Consider the following 21,988-nt stretch of genomic DNA (forward strand, 5'->3'; position numbering starts at 1 on the left):
ACTCTTAATTTCATAACTGCTAGTACAAAAAATAGGTTTAATTTGATTTTAACGTGCAGTAGAATTTCGGAATTTGTTAATGGCAATTTGGAATATTTTGCATGACTTATCAACAATAATGGCTAGAATATACATGAAAGCATATCATTTAGCATTTTCAACCATTCGTAACTAGGCATTTGATTTGATTGACTCACTCGAAGGTGTATGTTTTTTTCCATTAGAAAATATGATTCAAATCCAACATGTTCACACACACAACAATATTAAAATGTAAAAAAAGAAGGAAAAAAAAAAAACCACTGGCAGTTATGGAGGGAAAGATAAAGAGAGTGGGAGAGAGATTTTCAAGGAAATAAAGGGGAAGAGAGAAAAGCAAGGGTCGTCAAACCTGATTTTCTCTTACCTCTACCGTTTCACTTTGACTAAACTTCGAAAACACTTTTCAATCTGGTTTTTAACTTTCTTTTCATTCCTTAAATGTTTCTCTGCTTTCAACTTGATTGATATTCTATTCTTTACTGGTATTCTTAAACCAACATGGATATCATGCACAAACGTTGGTGCCTTAATAACTATTCATTCAACCCTTTGGTCACATCACTGATGCAAACATCTTGCATTCTTGCCATTTCCCATTTCTTCCACCTTCTTCTCAAGCCAGTGGGACAACCTGGACCAGTTGCACAAGTTCTTGTAAGAAAACTTCACCCCTCCGGAAAAAAAAAATTGCAGGATTCAGTTATTACAACATGTCTCAAGCTAGACATTTTATGTGGTTTTATTATCTCTTATGTATCAGGCTGGAGCAGTCCTAGGCCCATCGTCGCTGTCCCGTATTGAAGACATTAGGGAATTCTTCATCCAGCCTACTTCCGCTGGTTACTATCAGTTTTTCTCACACTTGTTTGAGATTATGTTTATGTTCTTGATCGGTTTGGAGACGGATATATCTTTTTCAAACCGCAACTTGTCTGTAGCAAGCATTATTGCTTATAGTGGTTTTATCTTAAATTGCATCCTTGGAGCAGCTTTGTCCCCACTTTTCATCAAACTACTGAAAATCCCTGACAAAAAGGTAGAATTTGCAATCGTTGTCATGATGATCTTAGCAAACTCAGCGTCTCCTGTTGTAATTCGATTAGTGGCAGATTTGAAACTCGACACTTCAGATGTAGGAAGATTGGCGGCAACTACTTCTTTGGTCAATGAAATGTCATGTGTTCTCATAGCTTCTCTGCTTTACGCTGTCAGTTCATGGGAAAGTTTTTCATACTTATTTCTTTCATTTCTTCTTACCGGATCACTTATTACTTTAAACCGGCACTTGGCCAGATGGATTAACAAGTCAGACAGGGAAAGCAAATATGTGAGCAACGCGTATGTTTCATTTATTTTTTTCCTGATTCTGGTGTTGTCATTTGTTATTGAATCATGCGGATATAGCAGCACATTGTCTTGTTTTTTAGTTGGCTTGATGTTTCCTAGAAAAGGAAAAACATGCAGGACACTTTTGTCCAAACTCAGTTACCCTGTTCACAACTTCTTACTTCCAATTTATTTCGGATATATTGGGTTTCAGTTTGATATAAATTATTTGAAGAGTATTCCTACCATCGTTACAATTGTTGTTATGATCCTATTGAACTTTGGGGGCAAACTTGTTAGCACCTTGGCAGCTTGCCATTACTTGAAGATCCCACTGAATGAAGGAGTCATGTTCGCTTTGATACTCAGCTTGAAAGGCCATTTTGATCTTCAACTTATCAATGTACCACCAAACTCCGTGGTAAACTTCCTTTACCTGATGATATGACTATAGCTTGAACTCTCAAAAGAAATAACTAATTTGTTGCATTTTGGTAGGCTTATTGTCTGTTTTCTTCACTATTGCTGCAGTTATGGTGGAATCCAGGTGTCCGAAGTGTGCTCTTGTCCATAGTGGTGTTCGACACAATTATTGCAGGGATCATAGTTGCTTTTACAGTAAAACGAGAAGAAAAATCCTTAGCTCACAAACAAACCTCACTTGAATTGCATGATCTGGAGTCTGAACTCCGAATTCTGGCTTGCGTGTATTTCCCAAGGCATTCCTTAGGAGCTCTCGGGCTAATTTCAGCTTTGAGTGGATCAAAAAGAGCAATAGTCACCCCTTACTTGATGCACCTGGTTGAACTCCCTGAGAAACGTAAAACCAATTTGTTATACCACCAACTTGCCGAGGGTGATCAGTACAGTGACGAAGATGACTATGGTGGAGATGATGTTGTTGAGATAAATGATGCTGTGGACGTCTTTACATCTGAGACAAAAATTTTGATCAACATTGTTAAGGTTGTATCATCTTCTGCAACCTTGTATGAGGATGTGTGTACTGGTGCTGAGGACAGGCGTATATCTATTATATTCCTCCCATTTCACAAGCATCAACGCATTGATGGAAACATGGAGATTGACAAGGAGGGAATTAGGACAACTAACCAGAGGGTTCTTCGCCATGCTCCGTGCTCACTAGGGATCCTAGTGGACCGAACAGTAACCGGATTCCAGCAACCACATTGCTCTAACTCAGTGCAACATATAGCAATTTTGTTCTTTGGAGGCCCCGATGATCGAGAGGCATTGGCATGTTCTAAATGGATCAGCAGTCATCCTCAAGTTAAGTTGACACTCATCAGATTCCTCCAAGTGAGTGAACAGATTTCAAGAAATCATAACCAGGACAATGAGGTTATGTTGGCTGAACCAACTAATGGTACTGAGCATGTGATAGACAATACCTCTCTGGTGGAGTTCTACAACAGGTAGCCTTACATTAATAAAAATTTTCAGTTCCTCTTGTTCCCCCTCCATGATTATTTGAGGGACAAATTTGACATTGCAATCTTTTTGTTTTTTGTTCCATAATTAGGTATATTACTTCAGGTCAAGCTAATTACACGGAGAAGCATGTTAGCAGTGGGGCAGAAACCGTGACAGCTTTGAGAGAATTAAGGGACTCGTATTCATTATTTATGGTAGGAAGGGGTGGACAACGGCATTCATCAATAACAACTTTGAGTGACTGGGAGGAGTGTCCGGAGCTCGGGACAGTAGGGGATTTTTTGGCTTCTTCAGATTTCAACACCAATGCTTCAATTCTAGTTATTCAAAAACATCAGCATACCACTGATAATAGCTTTAGAGGCGACTATTGAATGTAATTGTATTTCAAGGTTAGTCATGAAAACTGTAGTAGTTCCCAGTGCCAGTTTAGTTCAAATGCAGTGGTGAGAGTTATAGAACATATTGGAAGATGCGGAATCCTGAAATTCATGCAGAACATCTTACATAGTTCTTTAGATTCACTTTCTATCCATGAAAAATATACCTATATAACTACAAACAAAGAAATCTTCTGCTCTCAGCAAATCTCTCTGCAGCAGAACCTTTCAAACGGTACACTAGTCTCAGTTCAATTAAATGAGCTTTTATTTATCTATGTTATACGTTATCCTCAACAAGTTTATGGAATACATCATAAACAGAAGTTCAAAGCACATAATCTTTGTTGTAGTAGAGGAGTTTCAACAGGACTTTAGTTGGAAGCAGAATTTAAGGCTTCACGACGGAGATAGATTTAATAAAATCTTGATATTTCTCTTTTTGGACCCGGCATTCATTGACAACATCAACTTTTTTGAGCTTTTGAATCCATTCATAGATAATTGGAAATTTCTCTGGAGTTAGTACTTTTCCTACCGTAACCTCTTCTGGATATTCAAACCAGAATAAAATATTTGCAACAATATCCAGGTACCCAATTCTCTGACCTGAAAAAAATTCCTTCCCCTTGAGCTCATCCTCCAGAATTTTCAGCTGCTGATGAACTTCTTCTTTAGCCTGCTCTTGTTCCTTCCCTGTGCTACGATTAGCCCTCGTTGCTGTTGGCAAGAGCTGCAAACAGAAAAGTGGCATCATCATGGTAAACTGATTGTTCAAAAAAGAATGACAGAAGGGTTGAATTTAGTATACCATTTCGTCTATGAATTTACCCCAGAAGCGAGCCGTGGCTCTTTCGTAGGGATCTTGAGGCAAAATAGGATTGCTTTTCCAGGTCTCGTCAAGGTACTCAAGAATTACTAATGATTCTGCTAGCGGTTTTTCCTTGTGCACAAGAATAGGGACCTTCTTATGGATGGGATTATACTTAAGAACTGAAGGACTCTTATTGGATAGGTCTTCTTCAATGTATTCATAGGATATTCCTTTGAGTTTCAGGGCTAGTTCAACTCTGCGGGAGAAAGGGCTTGCCCAAAAGCCAAATAGCTTCACTTCGGCCATAGTTTTTTGCGGTTTTGAAGGGCTATGGGATAAATGGTTTACTCTTTTCCTTCATCTTCCAGTTAACATGGTTCCTCTTATAGCTCAATATTCCTTTAGCATAAATCGATCCTTGAATGATTCCAAACCTCATCCATCCAAAAATTGGACTTTTCAATACCTAGGACTGCACAAGATACTACCTAACAATCATCCAAGAATAGCCAGACGGTAACAAAGTTAATGACACATATAGATGATACCAATACGATATAGTTTTTTTGATTTGTCGTTACCATACTGCTTTCGATACTTTCTAGGTGACACCATTTGTGTATACGTTTATTCTCAATCAACATGCCCATGAATTTGCTATTAACTAGAAAATTGGACGCATGAAAGTAACTGTTTGTGTACATATGTAAACGTTTTAATCTTGTTGACACAGATGACTCTTTGTTATAATTATATCGCAAAAATACAGCATTCCTTATGCAATTGTGGGAGTTATAACAAAATATTAGGAGATCTAAAATTATGAAAATTCATTCAGAACATTTAGCTTCAAATCTACCCCTGAATAAATATAGTTTTATAGATGTAGATTTTTCTTTTGCAGCACTTGTTTGTTCATCAGCAAATTTTATCTGCAGCTGCACTTTCCAGAGGTACATAAATTTTCACTTATACAAAAGTTATTATTCTCTTCTATAGCAGAATATACCATATGATAGGGTCATTCGGAAGGCTTTTACTTGGATGCAGACTTCAAGGCTTCCAGGCGGCTTCTGATATAATCAAGATGTTTCTCTTTTGGGATCCGGCATTCATTGACAATATCAATTTTAACCACCTTTCCAATCCAATCAAATAAAATCGGAAATTTCTCTTCTGTGAACATATCAACTCCCAAAGCCTCTTGCACGTTTCCAAACCAGGATACCAAAACATTGGCAACAATATCCAGGTATCCAATACTATGACCTGAAAAAAATTCCTTCCCTTGGAGCTCATTCTCTAGCTGTTTCAGCTGCTCAGTTATTTCTTCAATAGCCTGCTCTTGTTCCTTCCCTGCGGTAAAACTGACCTTCCTTGTTGTAACCAAAAGCTGCAAAGAAAGGACCCCGGAAACAGATTATATTCATTTTCAAAAGAGAATAACAGAAGGTTGAGTTGACTATACCTTTTCGTCTATAAACTTAGCCCAGAAGCGAGCCATGGCTCTGTCATAAGGATCCTGAGGTAAAACAGGATTGTTTCTCCAGGTCTCGTCGATGTACTCAAGAATGACTAATGATTCTGCAATTGGCTTTTCATTATGAACAAGAACAGGAATTTTTTTATGAACAGGATTATACTTGAGAAGCAACGAACTCTTGTTGGATAGGTCTTCTTCCATGTATTCGTATGGTATTCCCTTAAGTTTCAGGGCTAGTTCAACCCTGATACTATAAGGGCTTGCCCACATGCCAAATAGCTTCACTTCATCAGCCATAGTTTGGTACAGTTTGAAGTGAAATTAACTAAAAATAATTCACTACTTCACTGCTTCTTTTGCCTTATTCCCTGTTAAAATTGGTTCTCTTTTATAGCTGATACAATTCCAACATTCCTGTAACATGAAGAGATCATTGTATGAATCTCAGCCATCAAAAAATCTCACAGTTAAACCACTAGAATCTCAGCCCCTTGAATTGCACAATGCAGTCTAAGTGGATGACATTGAAAGACAAAATAAAGATTAATAGCACGATTTGTATGCTCTAGTTTTGGATTAGCTAGAAGAATCTATATTTGTATATCTACCAAGTCTATATCTCCATGATTTACGGCACAAAATAAGGATGGTGGTAACGGTTCATTGGCACTGATTAGTTGATTGGAGACTGATGCTGACTTCTTTGCTCTCAATTTTCAACGTGTGTTGAAATTTAAAATTTTAAATGCCCTCACAAAATGAATGAAAGGGTCATTTTTAAAAGAAACTTAATTTAATTTGTGTTTAGAGATACAACTTATAACACCATGGTTTTAGTCTTTCAATTATGTTATGAATTTTGTCTTCTAAATTAATTAACAATCGATGAAATGATTGTGATCAATATTTGATCTGATATGCATACTTGCTATCCTTAAATAATATTATTGATTATGTTAGATATTTTCAAAATAGTGGATGGAAAATAGTCTTACATTGAAAAAGAAACGAATAAGATAATCATTTAAATTAAGGAGTAAAAGTTTATTATAATTGGACTTAAATGGTTAATGGATTATGAGTTTGGATTTTCAAGCTTTGTTGGTCTTGAATTAATTAAATAATTAATATTTATTAATTTTTAATTAATGACACTTGGCACATACAATAAATAAAATATTATTTTATTTTAATTTAAAGTTTACTTAAGCATTTGATTAATTAAATTTATCTAAAAATAGATAGACAAATAAGAATAATTAGTTAAGTTTGTATAAAATAACAGATGAATCTGTTCAAATTGATAGTTATGATTGTTAAAAAATAAACAACTTTTACTTATTTAAAATAAATAATTATATTTGTAAAATAAAAGGGCACTTAATTGTTTATATAAGCTCCTTTGGTTTTCTAAAAAAATAAAAAAATAATTTCAAAACTTTTCCTTCTTCAATAAACTTCATAAACTTTTTTTAAAATTTTATTACAAAATTTTTTTTATAAAAATTCGATAATCTTGTAATATGTCAATGATTATTTAGTGAATTAATTTTATCAATTTAAAATATAATTAATTAGTAAATTTCATTATATTCTTAAAATTTATCACTTGTAACATTTTTACACACTTATTAAATAAATAATACAATAAAAATAAATAAAATTTTAAAAAAATTACATTCTTATACGTTTTAAAACTTTTTCTCCAAATTTCAAATTTATCAAAGCAGTAATTTCATATTTTTAAAAGTTTGTTCTAACATATTATAGCTTAGCTTGTACTAAGAATCATGACCTATAAACCAAGTAATCAAATGTTCAGTAGTATTTTTAATTAGTACCGCTGACAAATGTTGAAGACACTCCTTCAAAGGTGATCATGTTGAATAACGTTTTTACGAATAACAACAAACAGTTATGTAGTATTATTTGCTTTAACCTTTCAACCAAGTCGTTGTAGTATAGTGGTGAGTATTCCCGCCTGTCACGCGGGCGACCCGGGTTCGATCCCCGGCAACGGCGGTTTTTATTATATCTTTGTTTTTTACCAAAACTGCAAGTACCTTTCCATGGCGGGAAATCCACGCAAACGGAAAAACAAGTCTCAAAAGTTTCCTTCACTTTTCCTTCAATTTTTATTTGAACCTCCAAAGCAATCGTCAGTTCCAAAACCCAAGAATGTTTCCGCTGAAATTCCTCTTTTCTCCTCCACGTCCCTCCGCCCCATCTCCGCCGACATCCTCCGTCCACCGCCACATGATCGGCACCACCACCATCCACGTGATGGCACTAGACGGGATAGTCAACGTCAACTCACTGTTCACCTTCGCTTTATTCCTTGGCCTTACATGGTACCCCACCCCCACCCTCATAGACTCCGCCAGCTCCCCTGCCTGCGCGGCTGCCTCCAACGTCGCCGAGAACCTCATTGCATGCCACGTGTACTCCTTCAGCTCTTTCCTCTTCTCTAGCCTGATTGCATCAGCCATCAAACAAGCCATAAAAATAAGCAAAGATAGCAAGGAAGTGACAGAGAATGGAGTTAGCGCCAGTGCTGTGGATGTGAACTTGATTGCTTTAAGGGTTGGGACGTTGGTTTCAGGTTTTGGTTCGATTTTTGGATATGGGTTTTTGACGATGGCTTTGATAGCTATGGTTCAGATTAAGTTGGGGACTTGAGCTGTGGGAGTCTTTACAGTTTTGCTGCCATTGGTCCTTTGGTAGTTTTGGTCCCTTTGGCTCTTGGTGTCTATGTTTGTATTGTTTTTTATGCCTTCACTCGCTAGAAATAATGGATGTATAAACATTATGGAATTCTTTGTCCTTCATTTAGATTCTCAAGAGTTTTGCTACTAATAAAACATTTCAGCCTTAAATTTCACTTTTACTTAGAACATGGAAATTCAACTACTTTGAATTATATCTAAACTACATGCATGTGTCTCTGATGTGTCTTACAAATTTATTTCACAGTTTGACACTAACTCATTAGACGATCTAGTGGCATAGGAGCATAATTTGGTAGGTTTGCAGTGTTGAATATTTTAATTGATTGTGTTGGGACTTGGGGTTTTCTTATATTAAATGCTGTGATTGAGCAGTTGGCAATGCAACATTTCCAGATTCCCTTTTTGTTTATAGAAATAATAGGACTTATAAACTAGGATAATAGGTTAAACTAACCCATCGAGACTCGAGTCAATGAATTTTTCAATGATAACTTGCTATTGCTGAAGCTGATTTATTTACTCTTGAAAAGGCAGTCCATTGGAAATGGCTCATTTCCTGGATTTTGCTTCTCTTATGCAAGTAAAGACCATGTGCTAGTAACTTGAATCAGAAACTATTTAGTATAATAACTTGTCAAAACTGATCCCCAGGTATTTTAGACTCATGTTCTGCATCTTGATTCAAAGGTTTTGCTAGGGAAATTTTGTTGAAAGTTCTCATGTAATCCAAATAAGTCTCTGAGTTTCATGGCAAGGGAGCAGATTACTACTATCTTCAGGTTCCATTATTTCTGCTGCATAATTGCAATCCTTTCTGCATTTTCTTTCATCTCAATCTTTTATTGGTGTCACTTTTCCAGCAATTGCTATTCCATAAACCAAATAATGATGCAAAAGCCAAAGGAAGACATTGATCTACTAACATTCCCTTCTGCCTGGAATCTTCTTTCTTTCCCTTCTGACCCTCCTCCTAAAATCCTTAAAATTGCCCTTTTTGTCAAGAAATGGCCTCATCGATCACATGCAGGAGGACTTGAACGGCATGCCTTGACTCTACATCTTGCCCTTGCGAAAAGGGGTCATGAGCTGCACATTTTCACTACTTCCTCTCCAAATTCCTCTTTTCCAAGATATCCAATTAGCAATTTAATTTTTCACCTTTCAAAGCCAACAGCTGCTGGTTATCTGGAGCAGGCCGTGGTCTGGAAGCAATTTCAAACTCAAAACTCAACTGGAAGACCATTTGATGTGGTCCACACAGAAAGCGTTGGACTTTTGCATACTCGAGCAAAGAACCTGACAAATCTAGCTGTTACTTGGCATGGAATTGCATATGAAACCATTCATTCTGATATCATTCAAGAGCTTCTGCGGACTCCTGAAGAACAACAGGCTTACGTGCTGACTGAAAGAGCTATGAAAGTTGTTGAAGAGGTGAGGTTTTTTCCTAGATATTCTCACCATGTTGCTACAAGTGATCATGCTGGAGATGTCCTGAAAAGGATTTACATGATCCCAGAAGAACGAGTCCACATCATTCTTAATGGAGTAGATGAAGAGACTTTCAAACCTGATTTCTTGCAAGGAAATGATTTTAAAGAGAAGTTTGGAATCTTAAAAAGTAGATCTTTGATATTGGGAATCGCTGGGAGGCTGGTGAAAGACAAAGGGCACCCTTTGATTTTTGAAGCTTTGAAGCAAATATTTATGGAAAACAACAAATTCCGAGAAGGTATTGTTGTTCTTGTTGCTGGTGATGGTCCTTGGGGTGCTAGATACAGAGATCTTGGGGCAAATATACTTGTTTTAGGTTCATTGGAACAAGCTCAATTAGCAAGGTTTTATAATGCAATAGATATTTTTGTGAATCCAACTTTCCGAGCTCAAGGATTGGATCATACTTTGTTAGAAGCAATGCTCACTGGGAAACCAGTAATGGCTACAAGACTTGCCAGCATCACAGGGTCGGTAATCATCGGACCAGAAGTGGGTTACACTTTCTCACCTAGTGTGGGATCCTTAAAGAAGGCTCTCTATAGGGTTTGGAATGATGGCAGAGAGGTTTTGGAGAAGAAAGGCAAGGCTGCTAGACAAAGAGGGTTGCAGTTGTTCACCGCCACCAAAATGACAACTGCATATGAAAGACTATTTCTCTGCATGTCAAGGGAAGAATATTGTAAATACCAAAATCCAATTAATTAACATAGCAATGTTGGTCACAGCAAGTGGTGCAAGAATCAATAATATTCTCGTTAATGTTGCATCTCTTTTAAGACTTGGTGGATTTCTTTGATCGCTACCTCATTGATAGTTATGACCGTCCTGAGACCAGGGGAAGAGTTGTACAACAAATCTTTCTGCAATTGCGGCAGCAGGCGAGGTAATTAACAAAGTTCCTGTCAAAAGTCACCTTAAGTCAAGAAAGTTGAACAGAACCAAACTGCTTCATTGCCTGAAGGCTGTTATAGCCAAGGGTTACCAGGATGAAGACAATAGTATCACTGATCATTCCAGGTGCCGATTCTTAATGGTCACTGACATGGAGGTAATTTACATATTTTAAGGAAAACTTTTCAATCAAATTCTTCTGGTTTTTGAATTTAATGGCTATAATCTCTTTCAGCTAGACACATACAAAGATCACATGGCATGTTCATAGCATGGTTACTTTTGGCAGCCACATGTTGTGGATCTATAAATTCTTGGTAAATTTTGGCAAGAAATGCAAGTGGGATGGTATGCAACGTGCGTTACATATTTATTTGCAAACATCTTTAAGAAAAATGGGATATCTCATATCTGCACTTGGAACCATGTGCTTTTGCATCCAGACACGGTCAGTAAAATTATAGCAGTGGAAATAGCTTTCTTGCTCACTGCCACTGGAAGTTCTGTTGATATTCTATTTACACTGCACTTATCTTGCTTTTAATTTTTTTTAATCCTTGAAAGGGGAATCCTTATGTATGATAGTGGAAAAGGATATTGCTTGTATTTTAACTTTTGTTGTGCAACTTTCATACATAGCAAAGACATGGCATTTTCGATACAGAATCTCAAGCATCGATAATGACATTTAAAAAGGAAAGCCTAAATTATCTATCATTTGTCAGCCCTTTCACACATCAGGGGGGAGTGAGAACATCTAAACATATTCCACTCTCCTCAGCCAAAGAAAACTTGTCCAAGAGCAGAGTATATGATGTAGTGGAGGACTTCTCAACCTTCATTTCCAGATAAAATCATGAAAAATATATCATATTACAGAATCCAAATTAGGCTTTGTCCATGTCACAAATTTGTTTATAATTCATGTCTTCCATGATTATTTGCTTGCTTTATGAATTCCTGCAAATGCCGAGATTAACAAAGAGTATATAAGAAACCGAACTGAAATCTTCAGAAGTTTGTTCAAAGAAATATAGCAGATGCTATAACTCTTGTCTTGGGATAAACAAGTGCACATTTTCTTCGCCATGCAGATATCATAAGTTTGATCATTTTTATATTTGCTAGTTTCTTGGTTCATATGGAACAATGCAATTTGGTTTCAGAAACTGTATAGGTATTGCAGTGAAAGGGTTTGGTTAAGAAAGAAAAGTAGTAAAGTTTTGTAAATGAAATACCTTGGAAAACTGATGGAGAATTCATATGCATTGGAAGGCTAGGCTCTAATAATAAAGCGAACCTGCAGAAATCCAAGTCAAGTTTTGAGATACTGGTATAGTCTGAATTCATAGTTGCATTAATTATCCATTTGAAGCTTCATCTAGAATATCAGTACCTTGCCACCAATTACCTCTAGAAGCATCCTGTGAATTGTTTCCATTTGGGTCATCTTCTCCTCCATCTTTCTTAAACTATTCATTCACAAAATATATAGAACAATTACTTTCATACATCTAGCAGAAAGTAGTTTTTGTATCAGAGTCGACCAGTCAAGACTCACAATAGGATATGATGTAGAAGTTTGGCTACTCGAGGAATGGGAATATATGTCTTGGCCACCATAGTAAAGGGATGAACTTAAATGGCATGGTTCCACCCTTTCTTCCTGAAAAACAGAGTTCCTCTCCTTGTTTGGTATGTTATAGGTTGCACCCCCGGCAAGTGGAGCTACATTATATGAGCAAAACAAGAAAAAAACAAACTAATCAGACAATATTATCAGGACACTAGTTTTACATTGTCAAGCAAGAAGTAGTAAATTTTTCACAAAATGAGGACAATAATTTTGAAAAAATGGGGGAAATCAATATTAACAGTCCATGAACACTGCTTCAAAGGAAGCAGTGCAAAGAACAATTGATAATAGGTCCTCAGATGACTCTTACTGAATACAGAAAAATTCTGAGGATATGCTCCTATTGACACAAAAGTACTTGAGTTGACAAGCAAATAGACTTGGAATTTGTTTTCCTGCACAATTCAAGCAATATGGAAGGTCTTCACCTAAGGGCTGAGGGAAGAAATGAACTGAAATTATAAGAAAACAAAATATTCTGATCAACAACCTTGCATTCCATGTCTCCAAGCTGAACCTTCTGGCTGTTTTGGCCAAGATTCTAAAACCTTAGAGCCCGAGGCGTTCCTCCCTGCCACCTGAAATTTCAAATAAAGAAAGTTCCCTATCAGATTATAAATCTGATTAAAGAAATTAGTCCACAGTTTCTCCTTGTGTTCCAGAACAAAAGATTTAGTAATGAGCAGAATGAAGAGATCTAATAAATACGTAGGAAACAGTCAATCCATCATCAAACCAGAACTGGCACTTTCAGCCTTTGATTGAATTTCTAAAATACAAAAGCTGTTGGATATGGGACTTTTCACTTTTCAGCTTCAGGTTAAAGAGTTCTGATTTATATTTTAAAAGTCATATTTCAGAAAAAGGAAAAATACTAGAGCATGTCAAACACTATAAAAAGTTCATACTCTATTTAGACAAAACTAGTGGTATAAAAATTGAATTAAAACATCAGATATGAACTAAAGTATGTCTTTGGCCAAACAAAAAATAATGAAGTATGTCCAATCAGCAGAATCCAATCTATAAAAAGAGAAGCAAGAAAGGAGCTGAAAAAATTAAACCAGAAGAAATGCAGTCCCAATATAAAAACAGTGTATATACCATGGATGGAGGAGGAAAAATGGAACTAAAAATCCCTTTTGATGGTGATGATGATGATGATGGTTCCTTGGAGCCAAAAAGATCAGCAGTAAATGAGGAAGAAGAATCAACTTGTCTCTTATCCTCCATTTCCTTTTTCTTCTTTGTCAAACAACTACTCAAATTCTATGTATAAACACCTTTCAAGAAAGACTACCCCAGTTTAAAAAAGAAAAAAAAACAGATAAGATTTGCAGAGAAGATACAAAGGGAAACAGGAGTGCTCGTGAAGATCACAGTACATGGGAGGATGTATCTAAAACTGTCTCAACAACCATCAAATATATACGCAAATTTAATTGCCATTGGCAGTGCAGCATATGTGCCCATCATCATCAACAAAAAGGTGCCCTATGACAATATTTTATGGTAATAATTTTCTCTTCTTTTTCTCTCTTTTCCTTTTAAAATCAAAGATAATTTGAAGAAAAATTTCTCTGCAGTTTCCTCTCATTCACATTTGGTTCCCTGCATATAATACACTCTTACTTCTTTTTCAACTAAACATAACGGATAAGCGCCACGGGGGGTCCACTTGGCATCCCAAGTGGCGCGCCATTCAGTGCCATCTGTCCTCTAATGGATAAATGCAGCTTCTCTTGGATCTATAGGGTCAAAAAAAAAAAAAAAAGAAACTCGAGTTAACTATTTTTCTTGACCTTTGGCTAATGACCCTTCATGGGAATGATTTTCTTTGGGATATAGCTTCAAGAGGGTTTGAGTGAAAGAGATCCCACAACAAGATAACTAGATAAGGTGGTTTCCCCACTCAACATTTTTTTTTCTTTTCTTTTATGTGCCGTTAATAGTTGACCTTAATTATTGTCTTTCAAATACCCAAGTTGATACTAAAATACCATGAAAATGATACCATTTATATTATGCCTGAAGCTACCTAGCTGATCATACTGTCTATGTTTTGTCATGAAGAAGATACTAAAATGAATCATCGAATACCCTTTGGCCTTTACCCTGATCTTCTGCTTTCCTTTTTTGCTGTCTGACACTAAATGGGTTCACTGAAGAGAAATTGAGAAATGGTTGAGTTTTTCCATCAGAAATAAACACTCTCCTACCCACATTTCAACTTATCCAAATCCCATTGCTTTTCGAGGAATGGGTTTCCAATTGGGGTTTGCTATCATGTGAGGTGGAGCAAATTGGAGTGTCAGCTCACCCAATCGAATAGTTTGACTAAATTTTCCTGGCAAATATCCTAGGATAATGTTGTGGTCATTTTCACATGATGATTTCGTCTTGGGAAATTATGGTTGAGAAAGCATGCTGTGATTTTGCTTGATAAGAGCTTGAATCTTTCTTAGGTCTCATCATGTTGAAAAGGATCGTGTCATCACTCATTTGTCCTATCTCTTGCTACATGTTTGAACTCCATCGATTTTTTTGGAATCCATCCGTCGATGCACTATATATCCAATTTGTGAAATGCTGAGTTGTGAGATAATACTAAGTAAAATCAAGATGAAAATTGATCCTAATCAGTTCACCAATATTGAGCAACATTCGTGCGCCTTGTTAGGGAATCCATAATAGTAGCAGTAGCTTGAAACAAACTACTTTTTAACATGTTGAAGGTTTAAAATAATAGTTTCAGAATCATATCCTCCTTTTCCTTTATTTCTTTTCTTGATATTCCTAAAAACGAAAGTCCATAAATAGAAAACAAAGCTATATGTCCAGAGATATGTGACTACAATACATGGTCAAATTTGGGAAATTCTGTGGATATGTTTGATTTTAATAAATAAAAAAATAAAAAATAAAAAAAAACAACAACAACAACACTATACTTATAGTATAAAAAGGAAAAGCGTGGGCGGCAGGATTCGAACCTGCGCGGGCAAAGCCCACATGATTTCTAGTCATGCCCGATAACCACTCCGGCACGCCCACTTTGTTGTTTACTGCGTCATCATGAACCTAATAAATCCATTTTAATGAAATACCATGCCCCCAGAACCATTTATCACCTTTTTTCTGCATTCTTTTCCCTTCTTTCGAGATAATAATGAATTCGTTAAATTAAGAATACATTTTTATACAAAGTTTTAAGTCTTTTATTTAATTTACAGCAATACCAGGATTTTATGGTCATTAATTGGCAGTAATAAGATGCTGAAAGGGCATCATTGTTTAAGCAACATGCTAGGGAAATGGTGGTAAAAAGAAAGAGCCAATATCAAGCAATCTTACCTATTATCTTCCCTGTGCAACCTCACATACATCACGGACAAATTTAGACAGTGGAACAAGCTCTAAGAATCAGGTAAAACTAGTTTTATGTGAGTGAGTAAGGTACATTACAGTTCTAAGTTGAAAGAACTCCTCATTAACATGGGCAAATGCCAACTATTCAAGCTCTGAACAGGAAGATTATCTGCAATATAGGATCTTCTCCAATGGAATAGCTCATTCTTGCTTCCTCTTTAAGGTACATTGCTGTCTTACGCTGTCAGTTTCTATCACTCCTACATGAATGAGATCAATCATTTGAAACCCTGAAATAATGAAGTTTGAATTAAAGAAGGAAATAAATTTCATAAAGTAAATGAGTGCAATTCATTCTTGTGCAAGTTTTGATCTATATCCCTTTATTTGTCAAATGAAAAACTGCATTACTAGTTCTTTTTCAAATGATTACAAGCATCAAGTATCAATTTATAACATTTAACGAACAAAACCATGAATGAAACATCAGAATTCACAAGTTTTGGTTCTAACAGAAACAGATATAGATCAAGATGATCCTTAAAAATCCATGCAGCCAAGCGCTAGGACACAGTGTCATCATAATAGAAAAATTGGCCTAATAATACATTTGAGTGCACAAGAAGCAATGGTTCAACAGAGGTGATGGTTGATGCCAAACCCTGGTAAGTTCAAGTTGATAATTTCAGAATTGACTTGGTTAAATTAGCTGCTTGCATATCTAAACCTTTTGTTAATCAAGAACCAAACTACGCTAAAAAAATGTCAATTCCTTTTCACTAGCTATTGTTGTTATTTCTTTAAAAAAAAAGAAGGAAAAAGCAAGTAAACTAGAAAAAGAGGAAAGAAAAAAGTTCACTATGCAAACCTCAGCTTTTGCCAAAAATTTCTTCTGGAGGATCGTAAGCATGCTTTTCCGGAAAGAGCTCCTCAAAATCTTTCTTAACTCTGTTTCTCAAAAGAGGGTGTGGTAGAAGCCCCTTTAATAAAATCCTGAATGGCAACTCCTCTGGTGGATCCGGAGACTTTATCATATCCTCATATATGTTCATTGCATCAGCAGGAGATCCATCCCTCAGAAAGCCTCTAATGATCTCGGTGTATGTCTGAGAATCAGGGAACAGATCTTAGTTTCTCATAGATTCCCATAACTTCATTGCTTCATCCATTTTGCCCATCTTGCTAATGCAGTAATCAAGTCCTTATACAAATAGACATCAGGCTTATACCAGTTTTACTTTTGAATCACCTCGAAAACCTGAAATAACAAGATACAAATATCAAGCAGAAGATATTACAACTCAGAAGCAACCTTATCTACTTTATTAAGGACTAAATTAGATTAATTCTCTTTGTATGTAACACTAACAAGACCTATTCTCATTCTCTAGAACCAGCCATATAGTAGTGCTCTCAGACAAATACCATTTCAGTGGACAAAGCTGAATGATTCTCTTTTATAACTACTAACACGAAAACCCATTAAGATTCTCAATCTAAGTACCCGAAATCAATGCTCTACAAGATATAACATTTCCTTTCAAGCATTTGATCAAACAAAACAAAAGCAAACTGATTTCACTCTTTATTTCAATCAAAAACACAGAATCCAAAACATTAAGAAAAACCCAATTGAGCAAACATTAAAAAGAATTAACAGCAGTGAAAATGCGAGTACCTTTACAGCCAGAGCAGTCTCCTCTTGGCGTTCAAGCTCTGAAAGAACCGCAATCAAATCCATCTTCAATAGCCTTAAAACATGGGTCTTGATAAATTTCTGAATTTTGTCTTCATCATCCTTAAATCTCTTTACACCCAATATTACAAAAAGAGCTTCTTTCCCAATCAGCTTTTTACCTTTCCAAAGGGGACCCCTTGGCCTCCCATCATGATATTGCTTAAACCCTGAAATGGGTTTATGAGAATCGGGTTATAGAGGTGGAATGAGGGCTAAGACGAAATGGGGACCTCCTTATATGGTTTTTTGTGAGGTTTTGAAGGAGGACTGAAGTTAAAGTTGGGAACTTTGATTTCGAAAAGGCGCGATTAGCCATTAGAGCCGGTAGAATAACAGAATGAGGAGGGCTTTTGGTGAAGAAAAATGCTCCGAAATCCAAGCAAGGGACAAAACGGTGCGTTTTAACTCAATGTAAAGTAAATTATTTGAGGTTAATGATACTTTTTACTAATAAGCCTCCCATCTAAAAAATAATATTCACTGGAATTGAGTTCCTTCATTCCCTGGTGTTCTATGGAAACTGCATATCTTAGATATGAAAATTCGTATATTTACATTTTATAAAATATTAAAATTTATATATTTGTATAATATTTTATATAAAAATTATGTGTCATAATTTTTATTGATATAAAATATAAAATAAAATAATTTTAATTTTATTAAATTTATATATAATTATTATTAAAATTTTAAATTATATTATTTTTATATTTTATTTTTGTAATACATTTATATTATATCATTATATCATATTTTAAATTATGAGATCTAATAAAAATTAAATGTTGGTTATAACATAATGGCTTATGCTTAAAATCATCTTGGTTAAAAGATTTCAATAGATAAATGAACTAGAATATGTTCAAAACTAGAAAGTGAAATTCGTAAAGGAATCATTATTACAATGCATTGAAGACTGACATGATGACAAGCCCACAAGAAATCTAATCAAAGTATCGAACATTGGATCTAATACTAGGATATGTATGTACAACAATTGGACTCCTCACAATATGAGTTCCATCCGACCAGATTAATGTTGTAGACAGCATAGACTCCTTTCTTAAACCTCCACCATTAACAGTCACAGTAAAAGATTTCTTCTCCTTCAATGCCTTGAAGGATAAAACCTCAGGCAGCACTTTAACTTCCAGTTTTGGGTTTCGAGAGACCTTTGCCTTGTAAGTGGAGTTTGGAAGCCCAACATTTTTTACTGTTCTATGAAAACTAACTGTGAAAGAATCGTTAGCTAGAACTGAGGCTGTCAGTGAAGGATAATTCAGATCCCTAGGGGGTACATTTTCAGAACTTTTGGGGCAAGAGCTGTTGTCTCCTGAAACTTGTTTAATATTATCTGGGCTGTATCCCAAGCTGCACATCAGTTTTATGTAATCTTCCTTGAAAGCTTCATATACAAGTCCAGGATGAATAGCTTTTACCGGGTTGACATGCCCAGATCCATACGAAATTTCACCACTTGGGTTTTTGGATCTATCCATTGGCCAAGCTACCAGCAAAGAAAGATTTGATGTGATAGAAATATAGATTTAGAAAGGCAGATTACTTTTAACCAAGCCAGCTATATTAAAACAGGGATGTGTTCCAAGAAGATTATACCAGTAGTCATGAGAGCAGATTTGATGGCTGTAGGAGACCAATCGGAGTGAAATGTTTTGACATATGCGGCTACACCAGCGACATGAGGGCAAGACATCGAGGTTCCAGACAATACATTATATTTGAGTTGCCTTTTGTCTCCAGGTGTCTCACTGGGCAGAGCAATTGGTGAATATGCTGCTAAGATGTCGACTCCTGGGGCAGTTATATCTGGCTGCGCGGAATGAAGAGCAGTACATGAACAAAATGAAGAAAATATGTGCATAAAAAGAGAGAACTGAGTGTTATAGAAAACGCATGCCTTGAGAATATCTGGCACAATAAAATTTGGCCCAAGTGAAGAGAATTGAGCAACCACCGGAGAATACAAATCTATAATGGTTTCACTACTCAATATTTCTGCTACAGGATTCCTATAACATAAGACATGGAAAGAAAGTCATTCAACCAAGCCTGAAAGGGCTGCAGCCACACCTAAAAATAAATTGTAGCATGCTACATACTTTGTGGAATTCACGTAGGACTTGACCAAAATATAGTTTCTAACGTTTAAAGCAACTGCAGGTAATGGCGTAACAAAAGAAACATTATCATATTGGTCATTTAGCACAATTGACCCTCCAGCACCGGCATTAGCAGCTACAAAATTGCCTACAAATTGATCACACATTGTAATCTTTCCTTTCACTAGATGACTGTCTACACATGATTCAAGACACAACCTGTAAGGGAAACAGCAATGGAACTTTTTGGTTATTTCACTGATTCTTTTATATGGAACAAATGAATCAAAATGTTTGTCAAGTTGAACCAACCCAGCAGAAAGTTCAGAGCAGTTTCTTGAAACATCACGTCCATATACTATAGGCAGCTTTTTTCCCTTGGAAGTGAAGGAATTAACTGAAAACCCCTGATGGCACAAAGATAATCATCAGAATATTGAGCAAAGATATGTGTTAAGGTGTATCTTTATATCTGCTAGAATCATAAAGCATATGCACAAGTACCCATAGTCTGTGGTATTAATAAGAAACACGGTTGAGTTTATGATACTTACAGTTAAGGTCTTTCCATTCCCGAGAACAACCTTGTTAAGGAATTTGCGATCTGTGGTACTTGCTGCTACAGCAAGCATCCATGGTGCTACACTTGACACCCCAAGTACTCCTGCTGCACCATCATTGCCTGCAGAATTTAGGGTAAGTATTCCTTTCTCCATCGCATGAAAAGAACCGATGGCTATGACGTCATTGAAAAAGTCAAACGAATCACTTGCTCCAAGTGACACTGTTAAAATATCAACTCCATCAGCAATAGCATCATCAAAAGCTGCCAAGATGTCCACTGATGCACACCCGCCATCTGGACCACAAACCTTATATGCAGCAATCCTTGCAGAGGGAACCCCTCCTCTTGCAGTACCTTGTGCAAGTCCAAAGAAACTAACATCCTTTACCTCGTTCCCGGCCGCTGTAGATGCAGTATGGCTTCCATGACCTACCTCGTCTCTTGCAGACCCTTTTGAAGATGATGGTGACTGGTAAAACCGAGCGCCAATAATCTTGCTGCAGCATAATGCATGTTCAATAAGATCATATATAGCAATTTAAGCATCAAAATTGTGAAATTATCAGTTAATATTACATGAAAATAAAAGAATTATACAAGCTTCTAAAATCCCTTAATGGAAGAATTTAATAAAGAAATCTGGGGTATGTACTTGTTACAAGTGAAATTTCTGCCACCTCTGCAAGCACCCTTCCATTTTTTAGGAGCTGGACCAAAACCTTCATCACTGAAGCTTGGTGACTCAGGCCAGATTCCACTGTCAATGACACCAATAATGACATTGCTCTCAATGGTAGGATTGTGTCTAACTGTATTATTAAAACCGATAAAATCCCAAGATCTTGTTGTATGAAGGTGGAGAATTCGGTTAGGAAAAATGGAGACTACTTCTTTCATGCCTGCAGATATCATAGTAGTTTTAACTTAAACAGGTCTTACAATCCATTTCAATCATATCCTGTATCAACAACAGCAGTGAAAAGCACATTGCACCACTTACTGGCCAGTTCTTTTGCCTCCTCATCAGTGAGCTTGGCAGCAAATCCATTGAAACTCCTTTTGTAACTTCTGATCAAGGAATCCGCCACAGAACTGACGAGAAAGAGTTTTTTCTTTTAAATAATTTTCAAAAGAATATGGTCAAGTAAGAGTTAAGACTAATCTCTAAGCCAGAAGTAAAATATTACCTGTCCTTGATAACTTGTTGAAGTATACTATGATGGTTAGAAGTTAGTAAATATTCCCCCTCAGGAAGCGATCCCATATAAACAATGTAAGCCTGCATCACCATTATGATCATTATCTTCATCCTATATAATCACAGGTCACCATTCATCGCGTATAAATCCATTGTTAATCTACAAAGATAGTACTTGCCTTTCTATCTTTGTTAGTGGCTATGGATGATAGGCTTATGCCAAGCATGAGGATTAAGGAAATGTCAAGAAACAGCAGGGACCTGTAATTGGCCATTGTTTTCCATGCACAATATTGCAGATGGGCTGATATTTGTTTATATGGGGTTCAGGACATGATCCTGGTATTAAATATCCCAGATTTTCTATGTGAATATCCAACATCTTAAGATCTACAGCCAAGTATTAAGTATATATCCAATGGATGGTTAAGGGAAATTTATGGCCAGTTAAGGAAGGAAATGGCCTTCCATAGAAGTAAAAGAAATTCTAAAACGCATGAATATCTTAGAACAGCTAGCTCTCTATCCGAACCTGACCAAGGAGCCAAAATCATCAGGTTATTAAATCAAAGATCTGCTGCTGTAAATGGCCAAAAAATGCCTACAGAAGTACGCATAAATTCGTTTAAATAGCAGTCAATAGTGAAAGTTCGTATAAAGCATAATTTGATTAATTCTGCTACAGCCAAATCCTGTCTTTAACTCCTTTTAACTGTAAGAATTCAACATCCTATATCAAGAG

At 36.2% G+C, this 21,988-nt stretch overlaps 5 protein-coding genes, 2 non-coding genes and 3 pseudogenes across 13 annotated transcripts; 4 read left to right on the plus strand and 6 right to left on the minus strand.

The window, feature by feature from the left end:
* The first annotated feature begins 107 nt into the window (after positions 1-107).
* Positions 108-3,481, plus strand: LOC111284710 (cation/H(+) antiporter 2-like). 3 transcript variants are annotated; one of them, XM_022873574.2, is made up of 4 exons: positions 108-696; positions 803-1,789; positions 1,867-2,804; positions 2,912-3,481. In XM_022873574.2, exons 1-4 carry the CDS (start codon positions 541-543, stop codon positions 3,195-3,197), a joined length of 2,367 nt encoding a protein of 788 aa, XP_022729309.2. In that variant the 5' UTR covers positions 108-540; the 3' UTR covers positions 3,198-3,481. The 3 variants fall into 3 exon arrangements, with proteins under 3 accessions (XP_022729309.2, XP_022729311.2, XP_089617836.1); XM_022873576.2 differs by having other exon boundaries at positions 1,900-2,804; XM_089761710.1 differs by having other exon boundaries at positions 561-1,789.
* Positions 3,454-4,494, minus strand: LOC111284713 (glutathione S-transferase U7-like; annotated as a pseudogene). Its single transcript, XR_016342647.1, has 2 exons — positions 4,015-4,494; positions 3,454-3,936 (listed from the first exon to the last, which is right to left on the minus strand). The product of XR_016342647.1 is annotated as a glutathione S-transferase U7-like (transcript).
* Positions 4,495-4,822: 328 nt separating this feature from the next.
* Positions 4,823-5,959, minus strand: LOC111284712 (glutathione S-transferase U7-like). The gene is made up of 2 exons (XM_022873579.2): positions 5,486-5,959; positions 4,823-5,410 (listed from the first exon to the last, which is right to left on the minus strand). Exons 1-2 carry the CDS (start codon positions 5,795-5,797, stop codon positions 5,054-5,056), a joined length of 669 nt encoding a protein of 222 aa, XP_022729314.1. The 5' UTR covers positions 5,798-5,959; the 3' UTR covers positions 4,823-5,053.
* A 1,491-nt stretch (positions 5,960-7,450) lies between these two features.
* On the plus strand, positions 7,451-7,522 carry TRNAD-GUC (transfer RNA aspartic acid (anticodon GUC)). Its single transcript has one exon. It is a non-coding gene; the product is annotated as a tRNA-Asp (tRNA).
* A 35-nt stretch (positions 7,523-7,557) lies between these two features.
* Positions 7,558-8,394, plus strand: LOC111284205 (uncharacterized; annotated as a pseudogene).
* An 81-nt stretch (positions 8,395-8,475) lies between these two features.
* LOC149518322 (UDP-Glycosyltransferase superfamily protein) lies at positions 8,476-11,279 on the plus strand. The gene is made up of 2 exons (XM_089761711.1): positions 8,476-10,774; positions 10,853-11,279. Exon 1 carries the CDS (start codon positions 8,977-8,979, stop codon positions 10,429-10,431), a length of 1,455 nt encoding a protein of 484 aa, XP_089617837.1. The 5' UTR covers positions 8,476-8,976; the 3' UTR covers positions 10,432-10,774; positions 10,853-11,279.
* LOC111286283 (uncharacterized) lies at positions 11,190-14,016 on the minus strand. 2 transcript variants are annotated; one of them, XM_022876169.2, is made up of 6 exons: positions 13,358-14,016; positions 12,744-12,831; positions 12,179-12,345; positions 12,029-12,089; positions 11,856-11,917; positions 11,190-11,577 (listed from the first exon to the last, which is right to left on the minus strand). In XM_022876169.2, the coding sequence occupies exons 1-5, from the start codon at positions 13,484-13,486 to the stop codon at positions 11,901-11,903; spliced, it is 462 nt and encodes a 153-aa protein (XP_022731904.1). In that variant the 5' UTR covers positions 13,487-14,016; the 3' UTR covers positions 11,190-11,577; positions 11,856-11,900. The 2 variants fall into 2 exon arrangements, with proteins under 2 accessions (XP_022731904.1, XP_022731903.1); XM_022876168.2 differs by having other exon boundaries at positions 12,014-12,089; positions 13,358-14,003.
* A 1,209-nt stretch (positions 14,017-15,225) lies between these two features.
* Positions 15,226-15,307, minus strand: TRNAS-AGA (transfer RNA serine (anticodon AGA)). Its single transcript has one exon. It is a non-coding gene; the product is annotated as a tRNA-Ser (tRNA).
* Positions 15,308-15,574: 267 nt separating this feature from the next.
* Positions 15,575-17,813, minus strand: LOC111286281 (protein THYLAKOID ASSEMBLY 8-like, chloroplastic; annotated as a pseudogene). Its single transcript, XR_016343302.1, has 3 exons — positions 17,301-17,813; positions 16,491-16,880; positions 15,575-15,912 (listed from the first exon to the last, which is right to left on the minus strand). The product of XR_016343302.1 is annotated as a protein THYLAKOID ASSEMBLY 8-like, chloroplastic (transcript).
* A 354-nt stretch (positions 17,814-18,167) lies between these two features.
* Positions 18,168-21,451, minus strand: LOC111286286 (subtilisin-like protease SBT4.3). 2 transcript variants are annotated; one of them, XM_022876174.2, is made up of 9 exons: positions 21,236-21,450; positions 21,049-21,140; positions 20,701-20,947; positions 20,038-20,545; positions 19,796-19,890; positions 19,484-19,702; positions 19,282-19,393; positions 18,981-19,194; positions 18,168-18,870 (listed from the first exon to the last, which is right to left on the minus strand). In XM_022876174.2, the coding sequence occupies exons 1-9, from the start codon at positions 21,355-21,357 to the stop codon at positions 18,308-18,310; spliced, it is 2,172 nt and encodes a 723-aa protein (XP_022731909.2). In that variant the 5' UTR covers positions 21,358-21,450; the 3' UTR covers positions 18,168-18,307. The 2 variants fall into 2 exon arrangements, with proteins under 2 accessions (XP_022731909.2, XP_089617841.1); XM_089761715.1 differs by having other exon boundaries at positions 19,484-19,890; positions 21,236-21,451.
* Positions 21,452-21,988: the final 537 nt, after the last annotated feature.

The sequence above is a fragment of the Durio zibethinus genome, chromosome 6 (assembly GCF_047325235.1).
Source record: "Durio zibethinus cultivar Kanyao isolate XHJ-2024 chromosome 6, ASM4732523v1, whole genome shotgun sequence".
NCBI classification, from domain to species: Eukaryota; Viridiplantae; Streptophyta; class Magnoliopsida; order Malvales; family Malvaceae; genus Durio; species Durio zibethinus.